The sequence below is a fragment of the Sturnira hondurensis genome, unplaced genomic scaffold (assembly GCF_014824575.4).
Source record: "Sturnira hondurensis isolate 20B ecotype Veracruz unplaced genomic scaffold, ASM1482457v3 Scaffold0022201, whole genome shotgun sequence".
NCBI classification, from domain to species: Eukaryota; Metazoa; Chordata; class Mammalia; order Chiroptera; family Phyllostomidae; genus Sturnira; species Sturnira hondurensis.
The window spans coordinates 8,517,042-8,534,065 of NW_028094832.1; the positions used below are offsets into that span (position 1 = coordinate 8,517,042).

At 35.9% G+C, this 17,024-nt stretch overlaps 1 protein-coding gene across 1 annotated transcript in view; it reads left to right on the forward strand.

Annotated features, from left to right (window-relative positions):
• The window catches only part of PIBF1 (progesterone immunomodulatory binding factor 1), a 184,768-nt gene that overhangs the window by 145,426 nt on the left and 22,318 nt on the right, over positions 1 to 17,024 (forward strand). The window contains exon 16 of the mRNA XM_037034772.1: positions 6,750 to 6,834. Within this exon, the coding sequence (XP_036890667.1) occupies positions 6,750 to 6,834 (85 nt within the window). The remainder of the gene's footprint in view (positions 1 to 6,749; positions 6,835 to 17,024) is intronic.

Consider the following 17,024-nt stretch of genomic DNA (forward strand, 5'->3'; position numbering starts at 1 on the left):
CCAAGACTAAAATGAAGGAGAGAATCCTAGAAGCAGCAAGAGATAAGGGGACAGTCACCTACAAAGGAGTACCCATCAGACTGTCAGCGGATTTCTCAAAAGAGACCTTACAGGCAAGAAGGGGCTGGAAAGAAGTATTCCAAGTCATGAAATCCAAAGACCTACAGCCAAGATTGCTCTATCCTGCAAAGCTTTCATGTAGAATGGAAGGACAGATAAAGTGCTTCTCAGATAAGACCAAATTCAAGGAGTTGATCATCACCAAGTCCTTATTATATGAAATGCTAAAGGGACTTATATAAGAAAAAGAAGATAAAAAATATGAACAGTGAAAGAACAGCAAACTCACAGTTATTAACAACCATACCTAAAACAAAAACAAACTAAGAAGACAGCTAGATCAGGAGCGGAACCATAGAAATGGAGATCACATGGAGAGTTAGCAACAGGGGAGTGGGAGGAGGAGAAGCGGAGAGAAGGTACAGAAAATAAGTAACAGCCCTGGCTGGTGTAGCTCAGTGGATTGAGCGCTGGCCTGCAAACCACATAATCACGGTTCGATTCCCAGTCAGGGCACATGCCTGGGTTGCAGGCCAGTTCCCAGTTCCCAGCAGGGTACACACGAGAGGCAACTGTACATTGATATTTCTCTCTCTCTTTCTCCTTCCCTTCCCCTCTAAGATAAATAATAAATAAAATCTTTTTTAAAAAAAGAAAAGAAGTAGCATAGACGGTAGGTAGAAAATAGATGGGGGGAGGGCAAGAATAGTAGGGGAATATAGAATCTAAAGAACTTGAGACACGTGGACATAAACTAAAGGGGGGAAATGGTAGGGGAGGGGTATGCAGGGTGGAGGGGAATGAAGGGGGTAATTAGAGCAACTGTAATGGTATAATCAATAAAATATATTTTAAAAAAACAATAAGGAAAAGATAGTTATTAAATCCAGGTTTCCAGATAATTCCAATTATTTTATCAAATCCAGATTTGATAAAATAATTTAAAATCACATTTATGCTTTGTCAACATAAATAATAATTTATTTCTAGATTAAAGTTAAAATTATATTTAGAATATATATAAAATATCATTAATAAATTAATCAAATGAATTAATTAAACAATTATTTCACAAATAGTTATTGGGGGCAATAGATTCTGTTTCATTTCCTGGGTACCTGGTTATCTTAGGGGAATCAAGAAGAAAAGAACCCCAAATAAAACTTTTTCTTTCTATATTATATATTTCTGTTACAGTTGAGATTTTCTATTGAGTCATTTTACCTTTGTAATCTTGGAGGAGGACAGATAAAACATCAGTTGGAAAAATTGTCTCTCTCACAATTACCTTCAAATAAATTTATTTGAATTTTTTAGCTTAGATATAAGTGTATTTGCATTTTTATCTTAGGTAAAAATTTAAGAAATAAGATAGCTGAAACTGTCAAATGTAGAGGAAAAATAATAGATAACTATGGAAGTAAATTATAAAGATGAGCAAATTCAGCCCTAGTGAAATTAAGCAACTTTTCATCTAAGAACATAACAACATTTTGGTAGGACCATAATTTGAATCCAGATCTGTCTGCTTTCTAATTCTATACTCTTAACCATTAACCATTATGTTATACTGCCTCCCTATGTTCTATTCTGAATAAGTGGTAATTTTCCATCAACAAGTATAATGAAGGAAGAGAAGCAAAAAGTAGTGTAGAATAATGGTTAAAAGTAGGGCATTAGTGAATAACTGACCATTGTTGAAGCTGGGTGATGGATAGATATACATGGGGGATATATTTTCTTTCTTATTTCCAGATATTTTGTAATAAAGGTTTTTTTAAGGGTTGTTTTTTTAACTTTCCCTTTAACTTTAAAGGGAAGTATCAGCACTGTAGATAAATTTTATGGGCTCAACTCCAGCACAGTACTTAGTTTTAAATTGGAACAAGTCAACTGAACTCTCTAAACCTTGGTTGTTCGAAAGAACTTTGTGCAGTGATAAAAATATTTCGCATCTACCCTGTCCAGTATGATAGCCACAAGCTACATGGCTGTTGAGCATTTGAAATGTGGCCAGTGTTACTGGGAAACTAAATTTTTTATTTTATTTAAATCAAATTAATTTTAACTTCCACTTGTGACTAATGGCTATGGTATTGGACGGTACAGCCACTTTCTCATCAGTAAAATGAGGTACCGACAACACCTGATTTTCCTGGCCATCCTGAAGATTAATGGTATGTTGTAATATACATAGCACTGTGCCTATACATTATAAATGTTCTACAGATGTTTGATATTATTACCATTTATCTTTTTTAAAAGATAAATTTTATTTGCCTTTAGAGAGGGGAGGAGGGAGAAAAAGAGGGAGAGAAACATCCATGTGTGGTTGCCTCTCACATGCCCCCTACTGGGGACTTGGCCTGCAACCCAGGCATGTGCCCCGACTGGGAATCGAACCAGCAACCCTTTGGTTCCCAGGCTGCCACCCCATCCACTGATCCACACCAGCCAGAGTTATTAGTATTTATCTTACATTTAACAAGTTTTTATGTTGGAATTACCTTAAAAGTGAGCAGTAACATTTCTGAAAATAGTTTGCATTTGGACAAAAATTAGGACTCTTTTAATAACAGCAACAGTAGCTGTAAAATCAATGCCATTTATGGGATTTACTACAAAAATATTATTTGTGCTAAACATCTGAGTCCTTTAAAGGTATCTGTGTTTTGTAAAAATATTGTATAATATTCAGTACATTCTGAAATAATGGTCCATAGGATATGAAAGCTTGCTCTTAATGGAAGCAACTACCTTCTAAAGTAAAAAATTAGGTTCCTTCCAGTAGTTTAATTGTGGCCTTTGAGCTATGGTAGATGTGCCCTGATGACATGAGTGAAATGATATCGTGCTGTAAAAAAGCCCAGTCAACAAGTGAGAGACAGCAAGACCGACCATTGTTCTATCCCCGGTCACCGCTACTCTAAGCGGATGACATTTCACGCTTTGGGGAATTACCCTGGGCTTTTAACACATGTCAACCTGGTTTCTTTTCTCACGTTAAATGTCTGTAAAATACAAATACTGATGTGAACATCAAACAGTAGTTGTGAAAATTAAATGAAGTAAATACATAAAAAACATCTGGCACATAGGAGAAATTCAGTAAATGTTACTTCCATTTGTCTTTTATTAACTCAAACTTTAAACATTAGATGACCCATCCAAAAAAGATTACTGAGTGATTATGTTCCTTGAAAATATCTATTCCTTTTTGCTGGGTGTTGATTTTAACAGTAAAGAATATTTATATCAATTGATGGTATTTTCAAATGTTTCTCTAGCTTATAAAATAAAAACTCTTTAAGGAACTAATTTTATCATCTTCTTAGAAAATAAAACAATACTACTATACTACACCTACAGCTTGCACATTTAGCTAGTTATACAATATATTCAATGTCTAAAGGTTAGAGTAAATATGCACTAAAATGAAATCATTATAAACATGTTAAAAGTAAACTTTGGAGATATGCCCATTAACTACTTTAAATTCCCTTTTACTAAAATAATTTGTCCTAAAGGTAATATTATTAATTTTCCTCCACCAAGCCACAAGAGACAGTCTGTGTTACATAGTTTGATCTGTAATTCAGAACTGAGGGAAGCGTAGAAACAATAATTAGCATAAATCTTATTTCCCAGTTGTCAGTTTTCAGTTTACTCATAACTAGCAGTTTAAGAAGAAAAGAGTACATTGTGAACTTCATTTGTAAGACTGAGTCAGGGTATATTGATCCAGGAAGTTAAGGAACAAGATAGCAAGAATATGTTTTCATATAGCAAGGGAAATAAAGCCATAAACATGAACTCCTGAGTAATAATTAACAGTGAATTGAACAATTACGAGAGTAATATACCACTCATGATAGATGTACTTATAAGGATATTTGTTCTGTAGTTGCGTTATGAATCACACATAGAAGCTTTATATTTTTAAAGGTTAGTTTCCACTATTATGAAGTGTGTCTTACAGAGACTGAACTTCTATGGAGTAATTACATGCACACTGGAAGAACACAGTGTAAAAATCATCGTACTTAGTTTCAGAAACCCACATGTTGAAGGTGATTACCCTTGTGGTGTAAGACTGTATTATATAGAGAGAAGGCTAAGTCTTTGAAAATATGTCCCCAGGCTTTGTCTGTGGCGTCCATACTGTTTGTGACAATGATGACATCCTACAGACAGAACACAGCTACTCTGTAAACCAGTGTATCCACCCACCTTTTGTTCCATGTAACATGGTTCTTTAGCTATGAAATAAGGAATATATATCTTGTTCTGGAAAAATAGTCTCTATGTAAAGCATTTCTAGTGAATTATCCAGTTAAAATCCTTTAATTACATCAACATTCCATCCCTTTTACAGCACATTTGATTTAATGAACCTGATGGTATTTGAGAGAGTGTGTGTGCTGCATGTGAGTATGTGTACGTAAGCACTGTGTATATGTGTGTACATGTATATGAACATTAACATATCTGTTTTTTAAAAAATCCGATTTTATTTACTAGATATTTATGTTAATTCTGAAAAATATTTTTCAGAAAAAAAGACTTTTTCTTTACTTAGCCATGAAAAAAGAATTACCTGGCCATAAATTGACCCTAACTAAAGATAGGGTAGAATTCTGGAGTTACAGATGTATCTGATCTTTACCACGCTTTGGGGGACTCTCAGAACATGGCCCTCAGTTTCCTTCATATCATGTAGTCCTCAGTCCTGCAGCTCACTAAGGTCTCTGACACGTAACTCCAAAAGTCTACTTGTTTTTCTGCTGAGCTACATTTACCTTTATTGGTATTTAATTACTGTTTTCCTCTGATGCCTGTTTTTTCATCTAAACTAGTAGTACTACGTAGTATTTACCTAGAGTTTTATGTGTTTGATGCTTTATATAATTATTCACTAGATAATTCTATATCCCTTTGACATGTACACGTATTGTGTTCCACTATTACAGATGTAGAAACTGAGGTTCAGGGGGGAGTGGGTTGTGCCTCACACCACACAGATGACTCAGTGGCACAACTGGAGACACGGAACTGCGTCTGGTCGTCTCTCAGACAGTGAATTAGGGAGCTTGCCTGGGACGTTCTTAGTTACTAGGAAAGTGGAGAATGTAAGCTTTTTCCTCTTAAGTCCTTGGAATCACCAGTTTTCCCAGAGTACCTAACACCTGGAATTTAAAAAAAAAATACTTTATGCCTGATAGTTGAAAACATTGTGGCTTTCTATTTTATTCAAGTTATAACTTCAAACTTCCTACCTATTGAAAAAACAATTCTCATTAACTTTACCTTCATAGACTATGTTTTGGCATTTAAGGAATTATGTAGCTTAAATTCATTATTGCTTTTCTAGTAATGCTGGCTGACTAGATTCATTTCAGTGGCTTTCAAAGAGTATTTCATTTAATGGCTTTAATTAATTTATGTACGTTAAATAATAGAACTCCAGACAAGGTAAGTTAAGCCTCAAGTATTTATCTTTTAAAATAGTAGGTCCTTAACAATTAGGCTTTTTACCCTTTCCTATCAGAAAATAGGTCACATCAGCTATGACCAGTGTGGCTCAGTTGGTTGGGCATTGACCTGCAGAGCAGAAGATCGCCAGGTCACTCTGGTCAGTGCACATGCCTGGGTTGTGGGTTCGGTCCTCTGTCAGGGTGCGCACATGAGAGGCAACTAATCAGTGTTTCTCTCCCTCTCTCTCCCTTTCCCTCTCTCAAATGAATAAATGAAATCTTTTTTTAAAAAAAGAAAATAGGCCACATCAAAAGAAGTTCACAATGCGGACTTAGAAACTGAAGTTTAAACTAAAAATTTGAACACAAATTGTTTTCTCAAGTTTACCACAGACCAAATGTCTGATCTATTTGTCTAACTCAGTTATATACCTAGTAGTTTAGTATGTGGTAAATAATAAAATACGTATTACTTCAGTTTTAAGGATAAATGTCTTAATTTGACTTCCAGTGTCTATAGTGTTTTACTATTTCGTCCATAAATCCTTCCTTTTTACTTTTCATATAAGTCCTATTTCATCTTTTTATATTTTAGGAGTAAACAGTCATCTTTAAAAATACTAATTTCATGCCCCTAGTAGGCAGGAAAATATTCTCGGAACACATCTCAGTTGCATTGTCATGTGGTTAGTAAAAGAAAAAGCCTGAGTACAAAATACTAGGTGACTGATTAGATCAAACATTACAGTGGCTGGTCTCATACCTTTATGGGCTATATATCTAACTTATCTTGGGGGTCTGGTGTGGGGAGGGTGTGGAGGGATTGACCAAAAGGAAAAGAGAGAGAAAAAAATAACTCCCAAATATAGATGATGGTGTGGTGATTGCCAGGGACAGGGGAGCTGGGGGCGTGGAGGACAGTGTGGGGGATAAATGATGAGGGAAGGAGACTTGACCCGCACTGGTGCACACGGTGCAGCATGCAGCTGATATCTCATGGGATTAAGCCCCTGTCTGATATTGTTAACCAGTGTCACCCCAATAAATTCAGTTTAAAAGAAATAAATTTAAAAAATAAATATATTTTTTAATTTTTAAATTTAATTTAGCTTTAATTAAAAACACCAGATTTCTTTAGCCTTTTGCTATTTAATATTAATTAAATTTAAACCAATAGTATGACTTTAAACCTTGGTGTGTTTGTTCTTTTTTCAGCAATTTAAATAAAGAAAAGTCAGCTTTACTACAGATGAAGAATCAAATGGCATTAGATTTAGAACAACTTCTAAATCATCGTGAGGTACTGCTTCGATTTTGTTATAATTTTTACCACTTTAGGACTGACTAAAGTCCATGTTGGGTAAAGATTACTGGGTCCCAGTTTTCCGTGTTTGTTAATGACTTTTCACATTTGCATCTCACTGTGGCCTGGCCCTTTGTATTTAACTTGTGATACTTTATTCTCTATGCATTAACTTATGCTTTATTTTTTAGGAGTTAATTCTTATTCCAGGAATGCCCCTTCTTGTTAACCCCTTATTGCCTTATTCATTTCTGTCATTAGATTTCCACATTATTTAATAATTATTTGTTTTGTCTTTCTTGCACTGGACTGTAAGTTTTTTACTGTACCTCTGTCTTATATGCCATTGCATGTACAGTGACTAGTGTACAATATTTGTGTTGAACTTTAAAGTTTATAAAGTTTTTTTTCCTATGTTCCTCACCAAAAACCTTTTAAAGTTAATATATATAATACCCATTTTATAAAAGGAGAAATGAGTTTTAGGTGGCTTGCCCAAGCTAGTTAGATAAACCCAGTTTTTTAAGTCAGATTTATTGAGGTATAATATACACACGGTAAAATTTACTCTTTTTAGTATACATTTCTACGATCATTTTACTAACTCACGCAGGTGTATAACTGTCACCACAATCAATATGTGCCATAGTGCCAGCTGCAGAACATTCCCTGACACCCACTTGGTAGTGACCCTTTTCCCCAAATGGAATCCTGGCAACCGCCGATCTGTTTGTCATGTCTTCCTTTTAATTGCCGAGTGATACTCCGTTGTATGGATGCACCAAAGTTTGTTTTTAAGATTTTGTTTATTTATCTATTTTTAAAGAGGGGGAAGGGAGGGAGAGAGAAAAGGAGAGAAACATCAGTGTGAGAGAGAAAACATCAGTTGGTTGCCTCTTACACGCACCTGGACTAGGAACCAAATCCAAAACCCAGGCATGTGCCCTGACCAGGAATCGAACTGCTGACCCCCAGCTTTGCAAGATGATGCCCACACAACTGAGGCACACCGGTCAGGGCTATACCAAATTTTTTAATCCATTCACCAGTTGATGGAAATTTGAGGGCATCTATAAATAAAGCCGCTGTAAACAACTGTGTATGTATTTTTGTGTAAAACTAAGTTTTTATTTCTCTTGGTAAATACCCAGGAGCAGAATTACTGAGTCATATGGAAGGTGTATATTTGACTTTATAAGGAACTGCCCAAAGTAACTGTACCTTTCACATTCCCACCTGCAATGAATGAGAGTTCCAGTTACTCAGCATCCTCACCAGCAGTTGGTATTATGAAACCTAGTTTTGTAATCTAATGCATTTTTTTCCACTGCAATATCACTGCCTTGTCTTAGCCATGTTTTTACCATTTTGGTATCGTAATAGCGAAAGAAATGCTCAAAACAGATAGTTGGTTTGTGAGTACCCTGAAGACATTTTTCCAGTCTAGGAAAGAGATACCAGATAATTGGGAAGAAATTATTGGGACTGTATTATTGAGGAGATGGATTTGGCATATTACTGGAAACACTTCAAAAGTGCATATCCTAGAAATTGTGTCAGGGACTTGGGGGATTGTCTCTATCTTAGAAATGGCCTTTGGGGTGAGTCCTCTGAAAGGTGTATTTAATCTGATGGGTGAAAGAGATATGAAGGTATACCTGGACTAGATTTTAGAGATGACTTTCAGGTAGATAAGTAGATCTAACTACAGGTTACAGACTAGGAAAAGTTTCTCTGAAGGTATTTATACTTTTTCTGACTCCCAAAGTTCCAGGCCTTATCTACGTGTCCTAGGATTCTGCCTTGAGAGAATTGTTTCTTCACTGTGGAAACCTAATTCATCCACTGTGTGGATTTGCACAAATGTATTTAAAATGGAATATTTAAGAGATAGTAACTACAGATTTCTATGCAGTCATAAAGCTGCATAATAAATATGTTTTTCAGAATGACAATTCTCCTGTGATTTTTAGAGAATTATGCTAGACTCTGAAGAATATATGAACAACTTTAATTTATAAATTTTTCATGTAATAGTTGGAATCACATTATTCATGAGTCCAAACAAAAACTAAGTTTTATTCAGTGGTTGAAAATTGTATAGGATTAGGAAAAAATGTTTAAACATGAAAATTAAATACTAGCAAGATGAAACTACCCATATAAATTGCCTACTATGAAAAAAAAAGTAAATTGCCTACAATGGCATAGAACCAGTGATATTTGCATGGTTCATATCTGATTAAATAATTGTTAGTTAATATTTATGCATTTGGTAATGTCTTCATTTTGCCAATTATATTTTAGTAATCCAACTTTTCTTAATGCCAAACATGTAAAGTAGCTGTTTTTCTTTATAAAACAAAAGTATAAGAAAAAGAACAAGACTGAAACAAGTTTTCAGTCTTTTCCCAAGGAAGAGTGTAATACCAGCCTGCATAGTGTGTACAGAGGCAAAATCGAGTGCAAACTGCTTTCATGGAAACAGAACAGCCATTGACCCAGGGAAGTGTTTGACCATTTACTTGATGAAACAGAGCCTGCCGGATTGATTGATTCATTTTATAGCTCTTGAGGGTCAAGTGCTCAAAACAGCCAGTAGGTACAGTTGGAGAGGAATAACTCTAATAAATACAATTTTTTGAAAGTGAAAATCAGGGCTGAGACTAGAGTGAGGAAACAGAACAAGTAGGACCCAAGGTCTGGGGGTGTCCACTCTCAGAGGCGGGCACAGTGCAGGGTTGGTGGCTGGCAGCTTGCCCCAGCCTAGATCCTGGGAAAGGTGTCTAATGTGAGTCATTGCTTTAATCAGCTAAATGTTTAAGTTAGTGATTCATAATGAAACCAAATGAACACTTTAATTTCAAGGTTTTTTTCTTTTTTGCATTTGACAGCGATAACTTTCTAAGCAGTGTCACTAGTTGTGATACGACTGTATATATGGTCGTGTAATATGAAATGAGATCACCAACTCATTTACATAGTTATCAAGTATGTATTAAATTTAAAAAACCGGTGGGATAATGCTAGGTTGACAACTTTAGGATATTTGGGACATGGCCACAGAAGGTTTTTATTTTCTTTATTAGTGTTAAGCTCCAAATCATTAGTTTAAAAGTAATTCCTCTCATGTTATGAGTTCACTTGTGAAATAAAGATTTCTAAGAATGATAAAATTTATTATTGGTCTCCTATTCTATAAATTTTTGATGTTTATTCATTCAAGAAATGGTTGTGGGTATTTGGACTTATCAGTAATATATGAGGTGATTTTGGTTCTCAACTTTTCCTTCGAGAAAAGGTATTAATAATAAAATATAGTAAAATGTGAAGACAATGGGGAAAATAGCATTTTTTAGGTTGTCTTTTCAGACTACAAAGCTTACCTGGGATGGTTAAATATATTAGGTTAAAGGATCCGCACGACGAATACTGTGTGAAAGATGTGATCGTGAAGTGAAATGAGATCTCATGCATGTTTACATAGTTCCACTTTACATTTTGTAAATCCATCCCTGTATTCAGTGAGCACCATAAAGCAAAGTGAGGCCGAGGAGGCAAGGGGTGTCTGCTTACGAAGTTCCTTCCATTGAGGAACGATTTAATGCCATGCCCTCTGCCTTTAAAAGATCCAAACAAGATCTGGTATCATCTCTCTTTGTTTTGCAAAACTATTGAAGGCAGTCTACTAAGTACTTCTATTTATATTACATAGTTTAGTCTCTATTGCAGTCCACTGAGATAAATATCATCGTCCCTACGTTTACAGATGAAACTGATGCTGGTAAAAGTTAAGTAACTCAACCATGATTATATACTTATTGTCATAACGAGAAGAAGTATTTTTTCACCTGAAACCAAAACTTGTGATCTTTCTTCTCAGTCCCCTTTAAACAAACGTCTCATGATGAATTGCTTGCTGTACTTCCAGGAAAATGTTTGCCTGTGTAGATGAAGTTATATCTTTTCTTTTTTGTCAGAAAATGAAAGCTATGTAATTTAATGTGTTTTCTTCTTTTCTTTCTTTCTTTCTTTTTTTTTAGTTGCCAAAAAACAAACTCAGCTGAATATCTTATCCAGGTGTTATAGTCCTTTTTTACCTCTTTTACTTTAGATGCCTCAGAAGAACTCTTTTGTTTTATTCAAGTGAGTTGTAATCTTTTTTACCCTTAAATGTCTTCAACTTATACTAAGACCTCTTAGGAGTAAAAATATAAAATATCAAAAATATAAACCTTAAGCAAAATGGGTTAAAAAGAGCTAAATGGAAAGATCAACTGATAGGACCTCATTCTTGGATAACAGTGGCAGGGCTGCACTCACATCAAACATGCAGTTTTGGGTACAAGTAATATCGTTTCTTACAAGGGCTTCTTTCTTAATGAGGTACCGCTCAGAAGTTTCTTTGATTGGTTTTGTTTTTCATCCATTTTATCTGTTTGTGTTGCCTTGCTGAAACAAAATTCGCTGATCACCTTTGGAAACTCTGATTCAGATTTCCTTTGTATATGTTTCTCATACACCCTTAGAATATAAGTTTTTGCAAGTTGGAAAATATCTGTAATCAGCTAAATGTCTAATACAATAATGAGCATAATTTTAAGAACCTGGTGTAAAACCCTTTCCCAGCTTCTTCTGCAACTGTATGAAGGGCAGCGGTAAAGCCCACCCGGGAAGTCATTCTAGTATCTCAGAGAATGGCAGTGGTGTCTTGAAGCAGATTGGAGATGATGGTGTCTGACAAAAATGGACTGATTTGAAAGCTGTTTAAAAAGCAGAGTCACCTCTGGCTGGTGTAGCTTAGTGGATTGAGCTCGAGCCTGTGAACCAAGCAAAAGCAGAATCATGGGGGCTTGGTGATTGACTGAATTTGGGGAACAATGAAGAGAGGAGCATAATGAGAGCTAGTGTCCAGGGTTTTGGCTTCTGTCTTGGGTTTATGATGGGGCTACAAAGAACATAACAGGTTTGGGGAAGGAAAGTCAAAAAAAAAATACCTACACGGATATAACAGAGGAGAGTAAAAAACGTAGGTTCTGGAGCCCATACAAGAGAACTCATCTGGAGGTGGAGTTGTGAGAGCCGCAGCATCAGATCGGTGCTGTACGTGAATGTGGAAAGGAGCAGGTTAGATGACCTGGGGAGGGTGGGTAGAGTGCGGACAACAGAAGGCCTAGGACTAGATACTGAAGAGCAGCAGTATTTCAGGAGTGGGCAGAGGAAAAAGCGTTCACACACAGAGTTTGAGGAGTGACCAGACTGATGGCAGAGTCAGGGAACCCCAGAAAGAACCATTGAGAAGGGATGGAGTTGCCAGTTCGAACAAGATAAAAAAAGAAAGTCTGATTTGTATGTAACAAGATGCAGCTTCGGTGGAGCTAAAAAAGAGACTGCAGCGAACTGATGAATGAATAGAAATTGAAAAATAGTCATAGGAAAAATAGCCCTTAAAATATTTGAATAAGAGAATATAAGATGATCAGGGAGGGAGCGTTAGACCGAGGGTTTTTCCTTCTCGAAGGTGGAGATTATCCAGTTTAAAGGGTGATAGGAAGAAGCCAAACAGAGAGGCAGTGAAAGTACAAAAGAGAGAGAATAATCAGCTAAGCAAAAGTGTGGAGGAAGAAGAAATCCAGAGCAAGCCATGGGATTTAACAAAGGGAGTTAAATTCAGAGCAGAGCAGGGGAGGGACACCTTTTGCATTTTAAAAAGTAGAGATAAAGATTATGTTGAGATACAAGCAAGTTTGTGATTTGGTAGGAAGAATTTAGAGAGCTTCAGCTAATAAATAGAAAAAGGAACAGGGCCAGAGTTTTGAGGAAAATTCTCCAAGAATGTTTGCTAAACTAATTATGGTCCTTTTCAGTTTTCTAATAATTGCACTTAGAAGCTGTCAAGTAGAACAGTCAAATAGAAAGCTTTAGAAACTAGCCTTTAATATATCCTTAGTACTTCCCCTCAAAAAATAAATTTCACCCTGATGGCTGATACTTTAGCCGAAAAAGTACAGGAGCTCTCCTACAATGAAGAACAGTTTTGGAGAACTATCTGAAAGTCGCCAGTAGGCAGTCATACCTAAAAACTTTGTCTAGAGTACAGCTACTCCTAAAACCCTGGTGGTTGTAGTCACAGTAACCTCTATGGGTATCAACCCTCTAAGGAATAATATACATTTGTGGAAGATAAGATCTGCTTCTAAGGCCTCAGATTCTTCTACCCTTTCATTCAGGACTCCTGCCAATAATATCTCTCAGGGTGCACACGGGCTGAATAACCAACCACTCTTTACTAAGGATCTGAAATGGGCAAGGCCCCACACTTGCCTGAGTGTTGGACTAACTTCCACTGTCCCAGGTAACTCACATATATAACTGCATTGTATGTCGCTTAACAAAAAGAAAACAAATTCTGCAGTTAGTCAGGTTTCTTAAAGATGAAGTCACAGTATAATTATCATTCTCTGTTGGTATCCTGATGTTCCAGGAGTCTAATTCATATGTTCTTTGCGATTTCTCGGAAACTTTCGAGAACATTTCTGCATCCTGAGTGTCCCTTAGGCGATGTACTTCATAAATGGTCCAAACAAATTACATTTTTCTACATGTATGTAATTCTTTTTGTTTCATACTTAACTGGTTTGAAATTTTGTTAAGAATACCTATTTGCATGTTTTTCTTACATACCTATGTAGTTACATTTTACTGTCCACATGACTAGGGAAAAAAAAACACTAAGTGGGTAGGTTAATTTTGTTTTAATGAGAATATGAATATTTTCAAGAGTCATACATTTCTCATCATAATCGTGTTCTTTGAGTTAAAATTTGTTTCTGACTGAATGTAGATGAATCACATTTTCCCATCTATTATGTATTATATAGACCTGTCATTTCCTTTTTTTTTCTTTAAAGAATGAAATGTGTATTTTTCCCACTACATATTAGAAGTTCGGCATGTTTTCTTCCACAGAGTTAAGTACACTTTTATTTTAAAGAAAAACAATTATTATAGTCAAATGTAAAGCACATATACACTATAAGCCATATTTCCCCTATAATATTTTAGATGCTTTTTTTTTCATCAAAGGATATGTGTATTCAAGTCTGAGAAAATGAAGGGAGAAAAATGTTGCAAAAGAAATTCAAATGTTGAATTTACACGTACTTTAAATATGACAGAACCAAACATATTGTATAACAATAGTAATAATGTCTTGATTTTTTATAACTCTCTTTTCCAATATATGTACAACATTTTTCAATCAGTATGTTATGCAACCATACTTAAGGATCCGTTATAGATTGCTTTCAGTCAGGTGTGTCTAGGAATAAGCAATCAAAGAAAGGAAAGGTTTTAAATGATTCCTCTATAATGAGAGAGGTGGCCTTTGGCTTGTGCCTTCTAGAATTCAAGAGAATATCAAGTTTTTCCCCAACATAGGTATTTTTCTGTTCCTAAGAATGTTTAATATTTATATATTACTTCATAGTTCTTTCTGAATTCATTTATTCCACTTAAACCTCACTTCACAAGACCTATGATGGTCGTACATTCATTTCACAGAAGCAACAACTGAATCCATCTGTGGAATGTTAACTCTCTCGATTTTGAGTTACATAAAAGACACTCGAACTGCTCTGAGATTGCACTCTCGTCCGTCTGTGTTTGTGCGGACTTGTACTGAGAACTTAGTGGAACTAGGTCAAATTATTTTGAGTTTCGTAAGTATCTTGGCTTCTTAATCTTTTCATCATCTTCTTTAAAATTACAAATATCTTTGTTGTATCCTGTAACTAAAACTCTGTCTCGTGTGAAGCACTATAATATCTCATCATAAAAATATTTTATTTGTGTATATATGCCCTTTTAACTTTGTTCACATCACATTTTCACATCTATTATGTATTGTATAGACCTGTCATTTCCTTTTTTTTTCTTTAAAGGATGAAATGTGTATTTTTCCCATTACATGTTAGAAGTTTGGCATGTTTTCTTTCACAGAGTTAAGTACACTTCTCTTTTTTTTTTATCAGTAAGGAACAAGTAAATGACCTCTCATTTCTAAGCCTGTGTTTTTATGACTCTCTTAGTATAGTAGCAGTTTATAACAAACCAAACAATTCTAGGACATAAGGGGGACACACGGCAAAGCTGTAATACAAGTCTCTGGAGCCTGTGGTGGCCAGAAGAGAATGTTGACAGTGAGATGAGATGATTATGGTCACACTCCTGTGAGGCACCATGGTGGCACGCTTTGCTATAAACTTAACAAGTCACTGGTCACATGTCAAGGAGCCAAACTGAGAGAAAGCAGGGAACACGACATGGCGAATGTGCGGGCACTGGGGCGAGTCGCCCTCTGGAAACCGGTGCTCACAATGGAGGGTAGAGTTTGGAGCCTGAAACTGATGATAAAATTAATAGCAAAAGACAGAAAATAGACAGCACGTGGATGAATACTGTTACAGAAGGGAGACAGGCACTAAGAGGACCTGAACACCAGAACAAAAAGCACAAGTCCAAGGCACCGTTCAGGAATGAGGTGAGCTAAAGGGTCCACACGAACCAGTCAGAACACAACCGAGGTGTCCACACTGTGTTGTAATCAGCCATGGTGGTAGATTTCAACTCAGGGGCCTGCTTCAGCAAGTTAGTGCTAGCTTCCTCTACCTGGATCACTGTCGAGCATGACCTTAGGATAATATTCAAGTTCAGGAAGAATGTTGCAGGTGATTAGTTATGTCCCCTAAGCTATGACAGCATAATTAGCTCTTGTTCATGTAAACACTTGAGCTCTCCCTAAGCTTTCAGTTATGGCTCCAGAATTATGTCATCGGAAATGCTTTAGACTAAGGAGTAGAAAGGCCTCATTCTGCATTGCTCTACTCAAGACTTCTTTCTTTATTCTGTTCTAGGCCCAAAACATTTAACTGTAGCAGATAGTCTAAAGAAAACAACCAATATGATCAAAGAATTCTTTTCAGTCATAAGAGAGATAAATGAACTGTGGGCATTCAGAGAAGAGAAGACTTAAATATAAGAAATTCAAAATAAGCATGTGAAAGAAGCAGTAATAGATTTGTTGTACATGTCTCCAAAGGCTGGAATTAAAGCCTAATGGTAGACATTATAAGGACACATGTTTTGTTTTGCTTCACTTCATTTTATTATTGTTATTGTTACTGTGTTTTGTATAAAGTCTAGGTTAAAAAACTGGAAGATCCCTTATAAACCTGAAATTTCTGGTGTCAAAAGCCTTGATAGAAGGTATCCGCCTTATTATGTAGATAATGACAGGTCTGAACCCAAAGGGACCTGCATTTGAATCCAAGTATTACTTCTTAGCAGCTAGTGAACTTGGCTAAATTTCGTTAAAACCTTGTAAACCTCAATTCCCTCATCTTCAAAACTGAGGTGATATCTACCTCCTGCTATTTAGGAGAGGTTTAAATTGTTGTGTAAAATACTTAACTCAAAACCTAGCATACAGGAGATATTCAGTGAATGTTACTTCTGGTCCTTCCTCTCTCAACACCTAAAAACTTGTTACTCTCCCCTTGAGGCCAAGAGGCAACCCTAGGGTGAGGTTAGCCTGCAAGTGGGCGCACATATTTCAATGGAAAGAGTGAGGGATGGTGGAGAACAGTTTGCAGTTATGGATAGCCATGCTATTCTCTAACAGTGTTGCCCTACAAAATCTGTTTTGTCTAGAATTTAGAGTATGGTGCACTGGCACCCAAGTTGTATTTTTCACTTCTTCAAAAATCATACATTAAACTGTGCTGTGATTTGCTTTGATAATAATTTGAAATTTTTATTGAGCACTATACAGAGTGGATGACTTTGAATTAAATTTACATTTTCTTTTAAACTATGAATTGTGTTAAACATGATAATGATTTCTTGATATTTTTTTGAATCTTTGTCTGTTAAAACATCTCTACTGAAGTGTTTACTAGTGAAATAATCTGAGGTCTGAAATCTGCTTTGAAATATTTTCCAAAAAATTGGCAAGGAGATAGATAAAACAGTGTTGAGAAAACAATCTGGCAGTTCCTCAAACAGTTAAACGCAGAGTTAGCATGTGACCCAGCAATTCCACTCTGAGCTGCATGCCCGAGAGAAATGAAAGCGTCCACAAAAATCTTGTGCATGAGTGTTTATGGCAGTATTATTCACAGTAGCCA